General features: G+C 44.4%; 1 protein-coding gene across 5 annotated transcripts; it reads left to right on the forward strand.

Moving 5' to 3' along the window:
* The first annotated feature begins 1,024 nt into the window (after positions 1-1,024).
* Positions 1,025-14,892, forward strand: slco2b1 (solute carrier organic anion transporter family, member 2B1). 5 transcript variants are annotated; one of them, XM_030101709.1, is made up of 16 exons: positions 1,051-1,092; positions 2,176-2,252; positions 5,744-5,859; positions 6,507-6,644; positions 6,762-6,924; positions 6,999-7,226; positions 9,706-9,804; positions 11,681-11,811; positions 12,087-12,174; positions 12,451-12,615; positions 12,695-12,884; positions 13,048-13,192; positions 13,457-13,620; positions 13,701-13,765; positions 13,862-13,982; positions 14,052-14,892. In XM_030101709.1, the coding sequence occupies exons 3-16, from the start codon at positions 5,776-5,778 to the stop codon at positions 14,245-14,247; spliced, it is 1,977 nt and encodes a 658-aa protein (XP_029957569.1). In that variant the 5' UTR covers positions 1,051-1,092; positions 2,176-2,252; positions 5,744-5,775; the 3' UTR covers positions 14,248-14,892. The 5 variants fall into 5 exon arrangements, with proteins under 5 accessions (XP_029957566.1, XP_029957570.1, XP_029957567.1 ...); XM_030101708.1 differs by having other exon boundaries at positions 1,075-1,107; XM_030101706.1 differs by lacking the exon at positions 2,176-2,252 and having other exon boundaries at positions 1,025-1,092.
* Positions 14,893-15,366: the final 474 nt, after the last annotated feature.

The raw sequence follows: 15,366 nt of genomic DNA on the forward strand, positions 1-15,366 counted from the left end.
TCTTATTTATGTGAGTTTGATGTAATTTCTTTCTTTGCGTATGAATGGTGCTATTCAATAAACTTTCCTCTGTCGCCCTCTTCTGGTCATATATTGCCAGATCAGTTTGACCTAAATGACTTCAAGCAAAGATTTTTATTCATTTATTAGCAGTTTCTTTGCGTTTTTTTTTTTTTTTTTTTTTTTTTTTGTTTTTATGCTATAATTTCATTGTGTAGTATTATTCTTTAAAAAATAAAATATACACCAAGGCATAAAAATGTTGACATTATGATCAGTTTGTCCAAGTTTGTTTCTGATGATAAATCTGTATTAAAGCAATGCAGATTTGATGCCGTGCCTCAGAAAATCCTATTCGATTTATATTACCGTCAGAATAAGTTTGTTTATTTTACTTACTGTATTATTTGGGCTGTAAGTTGGCCCCATCACTGCATTCATGAGATTAATTCAAAACAGCTGTTTAAATTGAAAGGAAACAGACTTTGGGCTGGTTTTATCATATGTTCAAAAGTAGGTTTTGGAAGAATTTGCCATGATTTCAGACTGGCATTAGATGTAGTTTGTGGACTGGTTTTGCGAGAGGTTAAAACTTGGTTCTTGATGAGTTCGAGACACTGTTTTGCACTTGTTGAAATGTGTTTGACTTTAGTTTTAGAAAAGGTTTGAACTGGTTTCACACATGTGTTTTCACCACGAACCTCTTCACCTTTCTAACCCTAAACCAGGGACTTTCCCAAAAATGTTTACTGGGGGCAAGTGCTCAAACTCCTGGATGAAAGTCAACACAAATGCTGCATGATCACAGTTCATAACTGGTGGAAATGACACCAATCAGAAGTCAGAAAAATCAGTGTTTCCAGCATCATGAACAACATGAACAGCATGAAAGGCCATTTAAATCTTGTTTAATTCTCTGTGTTGCTCAACACATTTCTTTCAGCCCTTCCTTAAACAGTGAAGTACAGAGTCCAGCGCCCTCCCTCCTCTCTCTGCTCCTCCTCCTCCTCCTTCTCCCCTGAGAAGGGTGTGTTGGAGGTTGGTCTGCAGCTGAAAAGTTGTGAGAAGGGGGATTTTGAGGCTCCAGCAGAGGTAAGGAAAACCACGGTGAGTCTGTCTCTGTATGTCTGTGACTTTCTTCTAGTTTGTTCTGTTGGTAGTCTTTGCTTCAGTAAGTCAGCTCACTGTAAACAGAGCTGCAGTTTCTCTCCACACGCACACACACACACACACACACACACACACACACACACACACACTCACAGTCACATGTGACCACACCAACTTCAGGTTGTTAGGACTCTCTGTGCTGTGTCTAAATGTCATTACACAACTTAAAGCATCGCAGACATTTTAAAATGCAAAAATTTCCACAATGTAATGAATATTTCAATGTCATTCTTATTTGTTGTACAAAAAGACTGTATGCCATTTATTTTTTTATTCTTTATATGTTTCTAGCACCATTCAAGCTCCAATTTCACTGATGTATATCATTTTGCTCATAAAAATACCTTTTCTTATAATCATTTCTAATCATTTCTTATATAGCATAAAAATTATCCCCCTTCTAAATAAATGAATAATGAAGGCATCTCCTAAATAAATGCAATAAAGTTTTTTTTTCTCATAATTTAGTCAAAACTGTGATTTTATTTCAAATTTAAAATAATTTCACTCCTGAACATTAACTGAAACATGCAGATGGTTTCAATTCTTTTTTTATAGTTTATAAATCCAAACATGTTGGAAAAAAATGCAATAAAGTCTGACAGATTAGTTTGTTGTTTTATGTTGTAGATTTGATGATAAAGGGAAGAATCAAAGTTTATTTTTGCATCATCTAAGTAAAATTTGTAAAGCGAGGTTAGTTCACATCTTTAAATTAAACAAAAAAACACATTGACACAAGGTGTGATTGCATTATAATGTGATGAATGAGCTCGAAAAAAATCTGAAGCTGTTATGTCGTAATTCAACCACAGCTTTAAAGAGATTTGCAGAAATAAAAGATTAAACAAACAAGTTACTTTATTGCAGCCTGAGCCCTGCAGTTCTCACTGGAAATGAGTCAATTCGTTATACAAACTTGACCTAGTTAACTCTCAGGAGAGACATGAACTGAAGATCCTGAAGATGCTTTCTTTTTGTACTTCTTGTTTCCACACACTGCAGTTTGCATTTTTCAGATGAGGCGAGGTCTTCAGTCGGGTTTTAAAGAACTCAGAGTCTGAGCCGTCCTGCAGTTTTCAGTAAGTTTACTCCAGATACTTCATGCATTAAACCTAAATGCAGCAGCTCCTGCGTATTTGCTTCTGAATCTGTAATAGAAAACAGGTCTGATCGACTGGCAGGTCTGGATGGATCAGAACATCACGGAAAAGCTGAGATGGGTTTTGGGCCTGAAATATTCACAGATTTGTAGACCAGATTTTTTATTACAATCTGAGTCTTTCTATTACAGGAAGTCGGTGCAAAGCTCTGAAAACGGGACTGATGTGGTTCAGTTAGTTGACTGATTTACTTTTTTTTTTTAAAGAAAATTCAGTAAAGAGAATGTTGACAAATGCTCGGATTAAACTAAACCCTCAGTCCTGGTGTAAGTCTTCAGATAAATAGATAAGATAACTCAAATTTATGGTTATTTTGATTGTGTATTATCAGATTGTGGTCAGAGTTCATGATCACTCCAACAACTGTGGCTTTGTCTTTACCTTTATAACCTCACAGACGGACGGCGGGCACTAACTTTTAATCTCTCATCTGCAGCTCCGGAAACCATGACCCCTGTATTACTTTCTGTTAGGCAGAAGAAACATCTGACATAGAGAAAAATCAGCTCAATACAGTCACTCAGTGCTTGTGAATGATTGTAGTCTCCTGTTGAGAGAGTGACGAAAATCTTGGTGTCATCTGCATAGTAATAACACATGTGAAGTGGGCCCTGGATGGAGCCTTGAGGAACTCCACATGCAATTTCCTTCAGGCCAGACTTGATATGATCAGTTGTCCCAGTCCTTCAGCCTTCATGTTTTCCTCCAAAGGGTAGAAAAATTACTATGACGGATGTGTTATCATTGCTTTTATCATTTGTGTCAATGTGGTTTATCAGAAAACGCTGCTAAGGGCCCGAGTCGACGACATTTTCAAGTGAAAACAGAACACTTGTGTAGGTCCATTTACACGACAACGGCGCTCGGAGTCGCCAAAAGCACAACTTTTTGAAAACAGCTCTACAAAGTGGAACTTTTTGACACTGCTCCGACTCTGTCTCCGTGGAAACAGGGGAAAATGGAACATTTCGAAAACGCTGCCACTGCTCATTCCCACCCCGGTCTTAGTAAATGGTTCTTCTGAACATGAAAAGTACATCGTTCTCAGCGGTTCTAAAATAGACACCATTTTCAAAACATTGCTGTGTAAACGCAAAGCCTTTCTGAAACAAAACCAGTGAAAACGATGCGTTTCCCCTGGATTCGTCTTGAATTAGGTTGTTTTTGCTGCAGTCATAACTGGGACTGAGAGAGGAGCTCCTGCTGTGAGTTGCGTCTTGCATCATCTAAATGTTTGCACATCACCGTCCTTCAAGTCTGGTCTTGTTACCAATCAAACGGTAATCACACTGTTGTTTACAGTCAAACCCGTATCGTTCGGACCAGCAGGGGTGCGAGGGTGGAGGAGAAACCGGATGACTGGTGCTGGAGGACCACTGACTGAAAACCTGAGCAGTAGCGCTGACAGAGCGGACATGAGTGGAAGTTTTTCACTTTTAGTTTTGTAATGTCCCACTTCCTTTGTTTCCAGTAACAGAGGATATTTTCAGGGAAACTTGTAACTTTGTTACCTTTACTCCAAATTCTTTTTGTTTCTTTAACAGCAGCCTCGCCAACAATCACAGTTTGAGAGACAGAATGTTTTTCCTATGACTGGTTTTTTTTTTGTTCAGGCCGGCCAAACAGTGGAGCAAATCTGTTTTCTATTTCCATCTCACTTTGCAGAGGAGGCTTGATTCTCATCTTTGTTTTACTGGTTTCCATTTTTGGATTTAGTTTTGCACCACTGTTGATGAGGGTTCTGACCCTGAAAGGTACAGCACAGCCACTGATCTACCGCTGGGTCTTCCTCCAGTTGTTCATGGACAAGAAGCAATTTAAATTGTTTGGCTTTGCATCAAAATAGTTCCAAACAGGGTTATTAGTTTCCATGAAGTGTAATCTGATGATCCTGAAGTGACTCAGTTAAAATTTGTGTTAATCATACAAGGAGAAAAAGGACATCGACTTATTTCTCCGTTGATGTCAAAGAAAAATGGAAAAAATATGACAGAATTTTTTGGTTTTATGTTAAAACACATCGCTTTAGTGTTTTCAGTTCAGAAAAGTTTTGCATCTACACAGCAACATTTTGGAAACAATGTCCATTTCCACGGTAAACAATATGAACATTTAGCAATCAATCATGGCGTTTTATTCCAAATGTTTCACCTCCTGTTGTCTTCTGCTGTTTTTCCAAATGATTTGCATTGACAACACATGGAGAAGAAAAACAACAGTCCTACATGAGCAGCAGGAGGCCCAGAAAGCCCAAACTGAAGAGGAGGAGGCTGGGCTTCTGCTGGAGTTCGGAGATAAAAAGCAGATGACTGATAAGCTCTAAATTCTTCTGGTAGTTCTCTTCCTCCTGGTGCAGCACTCAAACCCAAATCCTCTGTGTTTTTGGACTGAGGGGAAGAGATGCTGTGCTCCACAGATCCACAGTTTAACACCAACTCATCAAGATCTCGCCTAAACACAGCCTGCAACGGACATATTGATTAGCTCAGGGTTGTCAAAAATAAGGCCTGTGGGCCTAAACTGGTCCACGAGAGTCTTCAGTCGAGCCAACCACCAACAAAATTGGTGTTTGTTTTTTTTTCAAATTGGCTTCATGTTTAGATTGTACTTATTTTGGGGAGTAATGGTTTGATTTTGTGAAAATAACATTTTAAAGTTAAAGGTTATTGCTGCACTGTTTTACCAGTCCAGCCCACCCAAGATGAAACTGTGTGTGGCCCATGAAATAAAATGAGTCTGACTCTCCTGATTTGGAGAGTAAAATTAAAGTTTAGAACTAAACTTTTAGTCTATTTTAGGTTTTAATGCATGGCCACTAAATTAACCACATTATCATGTGTCTGGAACTAATTAAATAGCATAAAACTGGATTTGTTCCTATTCAAAGTTAGTATCCATAAATAGTCTATGAGTTACCTATGTTTCTAATCCTAATTGTTCTGTATTTGCTGAACTAAAATTTAGTTGGAGCACTAATTTAAAAAAAAAAGTTTTCTTTATAACTAAACCAAACTCAACCTTGAATCCTGCGTTAACTTAATTTAATCTATGGAAAAGTTCACCGCAAACCTACAAATCCTAAGTGTGTCATAACCATAAAAAGAATTTCTTATGATACCAATATTAGCTGAATTCACTTGATCTTATCTTGTTATTGTCATTCTGTGACTCCTCCCTCGCTCACTTCACAGATCTTTGTTGTTTCAGTCCAGAAATGTTTATCTTCAGGATCCATCGTATCTCTCCATCACTGTTTGAACAGCACACCAAGGCACTGTTTATTTACGCACTGAGGAATGTGCGGTGGTGATTTTTAACGCTAGTGAAAGTGAGGCCTCGCACAGCGAGACGTTCTGTGTGTGTGTTTACAGGAGGAGCTAACTCAGACATGGTTTTTATGTGATTCACAGTGTCCTTCAGCCTCTCTCACGGTGGGACGTAAATGATGGTGACCAACAACGTGAGCCCTGAGGGCACCAGGTCGCTGGCTCCGGCCCGACCCCGGGGCCTCTTCAACAGCATCAAGGTACTGTCGGCCCCAGGCTCACTAAATCATTTGCAGAACATTGCCTTGTAAATATTAAAACTTTCTGATAGGAAATCGCAAAAATGATATGCTGTATCTTGCAATGTTGCCCAGTGCTGGTTCAAACTGTTGAACTGCTCAAGTTAGCTGCTGTAAATCTTCAGGGTTTATTCCACACTGTTAAATGTCTTCAGCTTGTAAAGGATGAGTTAAATTTGCAGATATAGTTTTATGCAGATGAAACATCGCTGTATGTTGCTGTTCAACTAAACTAAACTCTTTTTTTTATGTTTTTTGTTCTTTTTCATATTGTATTTAAACTATCCCAACATTCTCAACAGTTAGAGTATGTTTGTTGAAGCTGATGCTTTCTTCAGTTTCTGTGATCTGGATGCTTTCAAAGCGGTTTTGTCAAGAATTTGAAGCTCTCCAAGTTTTCCAGGAATGCTCCACAGTTAAATGTTTGCATATTTTACTTATCTCTGTCACATGGAGATAAAACAGAGATTCTTCATGTTTACCAAGACCTGGACGTGCGTCTGGCATGAAGCTGTTACCTGAAGCTGGGCATTGCCTCTGCACGCACACTAACCTGCTGTGTTAATGCTGCACAGCCTCACTGTGTGTCGCCCTTCGTGTCGTTGCAGTTCTTCGTGTTTTGCCAGAGTTTGCTGCAGCTGGCCCAGCTGCTGGTGTCGGGCTGCATGAAGAGCTCCATCTCCACCATCGAGCGGCGCTACGGCCTCTCCAGCCAGAAGTCCGGCATGCTCGCCTCGTTCAATGAGGTCCATTTCATTTTTTTCCAAACAGAAGCGTGAACGTCTTCACATTTTTAGTTTTCTCACTGTGTGTGTGTGTGTGTGTGTGTGTTCCTGCTTTTCTCTCTTTATGTGTGTGCTCAGGTGGGGAACACCATCCTCATCATCTTCGTCAGTTTCTTTGGGAGTCGAGTCCACCGGCCGCGGTGCATTGGTGGCGGAGCCCTGCTGGCCTGTTTGGCTTCGCTGCTGATGGCGATGCCTCATTTATTGAGCGAAACTTACGACTACACCGGACGCATCGGCTGTGAGCGACAGATGCAGATCCACCTTTAAAATTGGCTGTTGGTTTTTGGAACTAAACTGAGCTCCATTTCTCAGCGTCCTCCAGCAGTAACAGCTCCGGCCTCTGCCTGCCCGGCTCCGCCCACCCGCCCTCCTCCTCCAATGAGACGTGCCGGGCGCAGCAGAGCCCCGCCCAGCAGATGGTCTACCCTCTGCTGGTCCTGGGTCAGCTGCTGCTCGGGATCGGAACCGTGCCCATCCAGCCGTTCGGCATCTCCTACATCGACGACCATGCCAGCAAGAAGAACTCGCCGCTGTACCTGGGTACGAAGCGCCATTTTGACTCCTCCAGTTCAAACTCCAAGCTTCATGTCCTGCTTTTGTTCGAAGGATCCGTTTTAGCAGAAACAATAGAGCAGTGTCTCTTAGTGAATGAGCTCCTCCACATTTCAGTTTTATTATCGAGGTCAGTGTTCAGGACGGGAGGTGGAATAGCTTCCCTCCTTGAAGATGCATGAAACAGCTGTTTGACTCTTTTTAACCCTCCTGAGCTGTTAAACAGATTGATCTCTGACCCACATTTTTCAGTATATCGAGCTGTCTTCACACTTTGCAGTCTTGACACTTTGCCCACAGTTTTGTTAAAGATGACTTTAACTGTTTAGCTCCAGATGTACTACAGATGGAAACCACTTATCAAACCTTTTTTCAAAAATAATCATTAGTGATTAAATATTACAGGCCCATAGATTATTTAAAGGGCAGTTTCTAGTGTTTTTATGGTAAAAAACAGTGACTTCAATGTTTTTCAGTTTGGGTTTAGGCCAAACCAAACCGCTGAAACAGCACATAGTTAACTGCCAGACGATTTCTGTGAGCAGTGACGCATCTCCGGTTTCAGTTTTAGTGATGCTGGATCTCAGTGGGGCTTTTCACACAGCTGATGAGAGCATGCTGCCTGACAGACATGACAAATAGTTGGAAACTCTGAAACTACAAATCTTGCTTACATGTTAATAACTATTAAGTAATTATGAATCTGAGCATATGAAAATCAGTTGTGGGGTTCCTCAAGGCTCCATCCTTGGGCCTCTTTTGTTTAACATCTCTATGCTTCCCCTGGCTCAGATCAAGGAACGTTTCATTTTCTACCATAATGACGCAGATGACACACAGCTCTACAGATCAGTGTCAGTGAATGACCACAGCTCTGTATACCGGCTGAGTGAGTGCGGAAATGGAATAAATGAGTGGACGCATCAGAGCTTTTTACAACGTAACCCAAGGAAACCTGAGGTTTAATTAATACTCAGACATGAAATTCAACAGCCAAGACACAAAATCAGCTCACACCTGTTAAGTCCACAAGGAGCTACAGGACACAACATGAGCTGGGCTCCTCCCACACTCCCCACTGCCAATAAGGCCAGCACACAGTGTTAAAGAACAAAACAAGTTTATTTCTCAAGGATGTGAGTAGAGTCATGAGCCAAAACCAAAAATAGGAGCGCACCTAACGAGAAAACAAAAAGGGAACAAAAAAAGCCTTTTGTAGTTGAAAGGTGCATTAAGGAGTTTGCACGTTTTATGCGAAACAGCGCCCCCTGCAGGCCTTGGGCGTAATGCAGCTTAGTGAAAAACTCGTGCCTGTGGCTCGCGTGCACAGAAGAGGGGAACTCGTTCCTCGCTCTTTTAGTAGCGCTCAAGTAAAATTTGAGTTTCTTTTACCTGGTGGAGTCTGTGCTGGAGCTGTGGCAGTGCTAGAAGCCAGTCTTTTCTTACTTTCTGGAAGATCCTGCTCAGTTGTTGCTCACTAAGCATCTGGCGGAGTAATGGCGGACAAAATTAAACCTAACTAAATCAGGCCAGCGGGAGCATGCATTACGTCATTCCTTTCAAATTCTCCCCAAAAAAATTCTGGTGCCGGACCGACACTGTGACTTTCAAGTGACAATTTAGCGCCGTTAGAGGTTCTTGTAATGAATATGTCAGGGCACATTGTACACATCATTAAAAATGTGTGACATATTTATGGTGGAAAATAAGTATTTTTAAAGTTGAAAAACTCCTTAATGCACCTTTAAGCCTCTTAGAGGAAAAACAGGAGAAAAAAATGTGTTGGTGCCAAATAAAACAGACCCTCTCGCCCCGACTTGTCTGCAATTAATGGTTGAAAAAAACAGTCACTATTGAAGACCCTCCTCAGTACAACACTCCCACAAACGAAACGGCCCACACTTGCAAACACACACACTGGAAGTGCTGGCGTCAATGACAGGACTGTGAAGTGAGTGACTCGGACTCCACACTGACGGCCTTAAAGCCTTCAGTCTTCTTGTAACCAGTCAATCGCCGGTCCTCTGCCAGCTCCAGCACCACCGGCCCTGCATCACCCAATTAACCAATCACACTCACACACTCAGGAGGGAAGAAGGCGCACTACACAATACATTTTAGTTATTTTATTACCTGTATCTCATTAAAACTTTGACTTTATTCTGATTTTTAATACATTTTGTTTTAATGTATTTAAAAATTTTAATCAATTAAGATTAAGTTTATCAATCACTTCATTTTTTAGTTGTTTTATTTCCTTGTAACTGCTGTCAGTATGAACGGTGCTGTATGAACACCTTTTCTTTTCCTGGGCTCCAGTTGATGCAGTTGGGTTGTATCAGTCCATATTTATGGGACTCCTGTGGTTCCTCATCCAGAGACATGCAGCTCTGCGTTTCCTCCTCGGTCGGCCGTCGTCTGTTGCCGCTCACCTTGTTTGTTTGTTTTTTCGTCCTCTGTTCTTCAGGAATCCTCCTCGCTATGACCTCCATCGGCCCGGCCTTCGGCTTCGTCATGGGCTCCTTCATGCTGCGCTACTACGTGGACTTTGACAAGGTGTCCCCAGGTCAGGAGACCGTCAAACAGGCATTTGATTGGCTAGATGGTCTTTACAGATGGTCGTTGTGGACGGGCTGCTGTGTATAGAGCCAAAAAAGATTCATTTCAAGGCACTTTTTCTTAGAAAAACTCAACTGTTCCTGGAAGAAACTGGAGCTTCCTCCTGTTGGGGTCAGCAGGTTGAAAGAGAATAAAGGAGAGGACAGAGAGCAACAAGCAGCAAACAGACTGTCATAAAATTCGTTCAAGATCAAAAACTTCCAGCTCCACCATTAGAGAGAGAGAGATTTGTGAAATATGACTTCAGGGAGAGTAAAGGAGTAAAGAAGCTGAACGCATCCCACGTCTTCCCTGGTGTTTGGCGCATCCCTGGGTCTGTTTGTAGACATTGAGCAGTGTTTCCTGTTGCAGCTTGTTGATAATCAGTCTGCAGAGCAATGTAGTCGCTCTCACGTCCACAAAATTTATCGGGCTCCAATTTTTTTAAATGGCGTGTTTCAACACACTCTTGGACGCTTTACGCTCTTTTACTTTCTCTTTCTTCGGTGTCAGACTCAGCGTCTCCTCAGTGAACTCTTATTTCAGGAAGAAAGTGTGTCCAGCTGCCAACATCAGCAGCTGGACTGAATGAGCAGATGGAGAGGAGGAGGAGGAGGAGTTGTTTACAACGCGGAGAATTAAGGCAGCTGAACTGTGCTCCTAAACCAAGGGGCAAAGTTCAGCAGATATATGAAGCAGTGATTGATATCAGTTACACATTCAGTGTAGTTTTCTCATAAAACTTTGATCTGGCCGCTCTGCGGAGGCCAACAGAAGACTCTGTCCACATCCTTTTGCATAGTCAGGTTGATTTACGACTGCCGATTCCAGCAACTAAAATGCTTGCAATGAAGAACTGGAATTCATTTGAAACCATTCCAGAAACAACTTTAAGACATATCTAAACCTGTTTGAATTCAATTTAAAGGTGTAGTAAGTAGCATTACGTAACATAACGTTCTCCCCTCCTCCCTTTCGCAGAGTGTCGCCAGTTTGGAAGTTTAGACAGTTTAAATCTAATCCTGGTTCAGAATTAGTCCAAACCGAGTCTAATAAATATCTAAAACCAGCTGAAAATCAGCTTCGGAGTGAACACCTGCAGTGCTGTCGTAGAAGATGTCTCTCCGTGGTTACACACTCCCATACCAGCCTCTCGCCTGAAGACACACCAGAACAGCTCCGTCCGGATGCCTGTGGAGTGACTTCAGAGGTGACTGTGACCCGGGATCGGATCCGCCGTGTTTAGACATGTTCCTGCAGCCGAAGCCGACGTCAGCGGAGGATCTGTCTGATTCAGCAGCTCACCGTTCACCTCCTCCTTTAACTGTGAACGGCCAGACTCCATCGTGTCTTAAAGAGCTGTTAGTCGGACGTCAGGGTTCGAACCTTGAATCAGAGCAGCAGAACGTCTCCGCCTCTGAGTCCGGTTCTGCAGGTTTCCCTCCTGTTCTGAAGGAACATTTCTCTCCAAGGTCTCCTGCTGCTCTGTATTTGTTTTTTTTCTCTCTAGAAAAGTGCCTTCAGAAGTCTGTTGTTGTTGAAGTTTTCTGAAAAAGGAAAAACAATAAACTGCAATTAATTTAATTATCACTGTCAGCAGCAAACAATCGGAAAATACTTGTAAGCAAAAAAAGGTGGAACATTAAATCACCACTGCTTCAGCTCAGACTTTATTTGGCTTTTAAAAGAATTCCATGTCTGTTTACTAACTCTGAAACCACACATAAACTCTCAGATCTGCTCTGAAACAGGGTAAATCTCATAGGAAATCCCTCAATCTGGTCCAGTTTACTTGTGGTCACTCATGCCTTCTTATTTCTTGGTGCTCTCTCTCCTGTTTGCAGACCAGATCGAGCTGGACTCGAAGGACCTGCGCTGGGTAGGGGCCTGGTGGCTGGGCTTCCTGGTGGCCTCCTGCCTCCTCTTCCTCACTGCGGTGCCGTTCCTCTTCTTCCCCAGGAACATGCTCAAAGAGGCGAGTCTGAAACACCGGGATCAGCTCCTGGATCTCCTCACACGGCTCCCGCTCCGGCTCAGTAGTTTTGACTTTTGTGCAAACAGTTCTGGACTGAAATCATGTGTGAATTCAGTGTTTCTCTCCCACAAAAAACAAACTCTGCCACCGTCCAACCCTGTCAACGTTTCAGCTGCTCTCTAAAAAGCAGCAGACTGAGATTCTGCAGACGGAGCAGTTTCAAATCCAACACTGGAAAACCTTTCGTCTGTCTCTTTCTCTTTTTTGGGACGCAGGACCACGACGATGCAGAATCTCCAGCGGACAGCAAGCAGCAGCAGACGGACCCCCTCCAGGAACTGTCCATCCCCCAGTTCCTCAAAAGCAAGTGCCTTCTTCTTTTCTGTCGGTTCCCTGTCTGCTGAGGCTGAGGGTACTTCAGGTTACCGATCCCCGGCTCGGCTGTTTCATCACCGCACATTTCAGGACAAGCCGGAGCAAAAGGGAACACGCTCCGCTGGAGTCAGGGCATTCGCCAGTCAGGAGAGGAACCAGATTTTATAGATATGCTAAAAAAAAAAGAGAGAGAGAGAGCTGATTTCAATCTTTCAATGAATGATGAGGAACTAATTTACCTGGAATTTACCGTGATGTGTTCAGGTTTTCCGAGCATCGCCCTGCGGACGCTGCGCAGCCCCATCTACCTGCTGGTGGTTCTGGCCCAGGTCAACCTGGCGGCGCTGCTCTCCGGCCTCGCCACCTTCATGGCCAAGTTCATCGAGCGGCAGTTCAACCAGACCGTGGCCTACTCCGGCATGATGATCGGTGAGCGCCGTCTCCCCCGGCTCCCGGCACGCCTCTCGGGCCGGTGCTGACCCCCCTCCACCCGCTCTCTGTCTCTCAGGGGGGGTCCTGATCCCGCTGGTGGTGCTGGGAACCATCCTGGGCGGGGCGCTGATGCGACGGTTGAGCCTCTCGGTGTCCGGCGCCAGTAAACTGTGCTCCGTCGCCATCCTGCTGTGTGTGTTCACCGCCCTGCCGCTGCTGATGATCGGCTGCCCCACCCAGAAGGTGGACGGAGTCTTTCCTCAGAGGTACGCCGGCTGTGAACACGCTGCAGCGATGACAGCAGCTCCGAGGCCTCCTTCACCACCAGGTGTGTGTGTGTGTGTGTGTGTGTGTGTGTGTGTGTGTGTGTGTGTGTGTGTGTGTGTGTGTGTGTGTGTGTGTGTGCGTGTGTGTGTGTTATCCCCTCAGCAGTAAGGAGCTCCCGTGCAGTACCAGTTGTGGATGTCCCCTGGAGGACTTCAACCCCGTGTGCGGCTCAGACGGCGTGGAGTTCCGGTCTCCGTGTCACGCCGGCTGCTCGGCAGTGGAAAGCGACGCCAGCAACAAACCCACTGTAAGAACGAATACACTCTCTGTCCACTTCACTGTCTGACCTCTGGACAGATGTGTGGTCTAATTTAGCATTTGTGCAACATGGAATAAAATTTAAAAAAAAAAACAAACTAAACCTGCCTTCACCCAGCATCCAGCAGACTCAAAACTATCACCAGTGGTCTGGAAGAAAGATAGATTGAAAAACATGGGTTTGGATTTAATGGAAAACAGTTCACTTGTTGCAGAGGACCCTGATCCTGTGTGTGTGTGTGTGTTCCTGCAGAACTACACTTCCTGTGCGTGTGTGAGTGGCGGCCTGGGCTCCGCCCGCCCAGGGACCTGTGGCAGTGGATGCTCCCACCTCCTGCGGCCCTTCGTGGCTCTGCTGGCCCTCACCGGCTTCATCGCCTCCTTCTCCCAGGCGCCGTCCTACATGATGATCCTCAGGTAGGAGGAGCTGGTGGCGCTCGCTCCCAGGCGGTCGGGTGACGCTCACACTCTTGCTGTTTGTCGTCGCCGTGTTCCAGGACGGTGCCGGCAGAGGACAAGTCCTTCGCCGTGGGAGTCCAGTACATGCTGTTCAGAGTCCTGGGTAAGACCCCCCCCCCCCCCCGCCCCCGGCCGGCTGACGCAGCAGCTCCTCCTGGACTGGAGCGTTTCTTAAGTGTGTGTTCACTGTGGTCCGCAGCGTTCCTGCCCGGCCCCGTGCTCTACGGCAGCGTCATCGACACCACCTGCATCCTTTGGGGCAGGAAGTGTGGGAAGCAGACTTCCTGTCACTACTACAACCTGGACGCCTTCAGACAGAGGTGTGTGTGACCCTGAACAGATCCCATCGCGTTGTTACTTGTGTGTGTGAACCGTCTGTGCGTTGGCAGGTTTCTGGGTCTGCAGACCTTCTTTGTGTTCGGGGGTCTGCTCTGCTTCCTGCTGACCGTGTTCATCCTGCGCCGGAGGGCCGGCTGCCCCGACGCCGCGGCGAGCCAGAAAGCAGACTACGAGCTGGTGAGCGAGCAGAAACCGCCGGCCGACGCGTCGTCCAGAGAAAAACACCCACAGGGCGTCCAGACCTGAGGGGGGGGGCGGGGTCAGTCGGTGGACTTAATCAGACGCTGAGATCAGACGGGAGGAGGAAGAAGGAAGGGATGGACGACGGAGCAGCTTCAAGACGGATTCAAGGACATGTGGAAGCTTGGAGTCCTCAGAGACTCTGCCTGGAAAAAACGCTTTTAGTGTGTTTCTGGAGCTGAAACACACCTCCCTGAATGTGACCACTGCAAGCAGACCAGCACACAAAGACACACAACAGAAACACACCCAAGCACAAAGACACACGCCAGGTAAACAAGGACAAACCAGTGAAGCAAACTCAACTTCAGTGCTTCAACTCACCAGGTTAAGCAAGAAAAGAAACAAAAAGCTTCATAATACTGTGACAAAACCACATAACACAGAAGAACAAAGCTACAACACAGAAGAACGAAGCTGTAAAACAGAACTAAGCTACAAAACACAACTGTAGAGACTAGAGGAAGCCACAAACCTACCCGACACAACAAACACACAAAACTACAAAAAAAAAACTAAACACAACACCAAAAAGACAACTCATAATGACAAAGACGTAAAACATAACTTAGGCAAAACTAAAAAGATCCATAATGCGGCTGCAGACAAAAGACAAAACATAACAACAAAGAGACAAAACAAGGCAACAAAGAGACAAAACACAACTACAGAGAGACAAAAGAGACAAAACACAACAACACAGGCACAAACCACAGCAGAAAAGAGACAAAACACAAAAAAATGACAAAATCCAACTACAAAGAAACTAAACAGCAACATAGACAAAGCACAACTATAGACAAAACGCTGCTACTAAGCTACAAATCGTAACTGCAAAGAGAAAAAAACACCAACAAATAGACAAAACACAACAGAGCTGCAAAACAGTACAAAGCTGGAAGACACAACTTCAAATTCACTGTCCACAGTGACCGAGTCTAAACGCAACACTGAGTTCCACAGCTCCAGACACGCGGCGGTCTACGGCCCGGTCCTGTTGTCCCGGCAGCTTTGTCTTCTCACTTCCTGTCCTGAGCAGCTGTGCAGATGTTTTGTACCAGTCCTGAATGTAACAAGCTTTAGTCATTATTCTTTTGGTTTCTTTTCACTCAGCATCACATATTT

Source organism: Salarias fasciatus, chromosome 10 (genome assembly GCF_902148845.1).
Source record: "Salarias fasciatus chromosome 10, fSalaFa1.1, whole genome shotgun sequence".
Lineage (NCBI taxonomy): Eukaryota > Metazoa > Chordata > Actinopteri > Blenniiformes > Blenniidae > Salarias > Salarias fasciatus.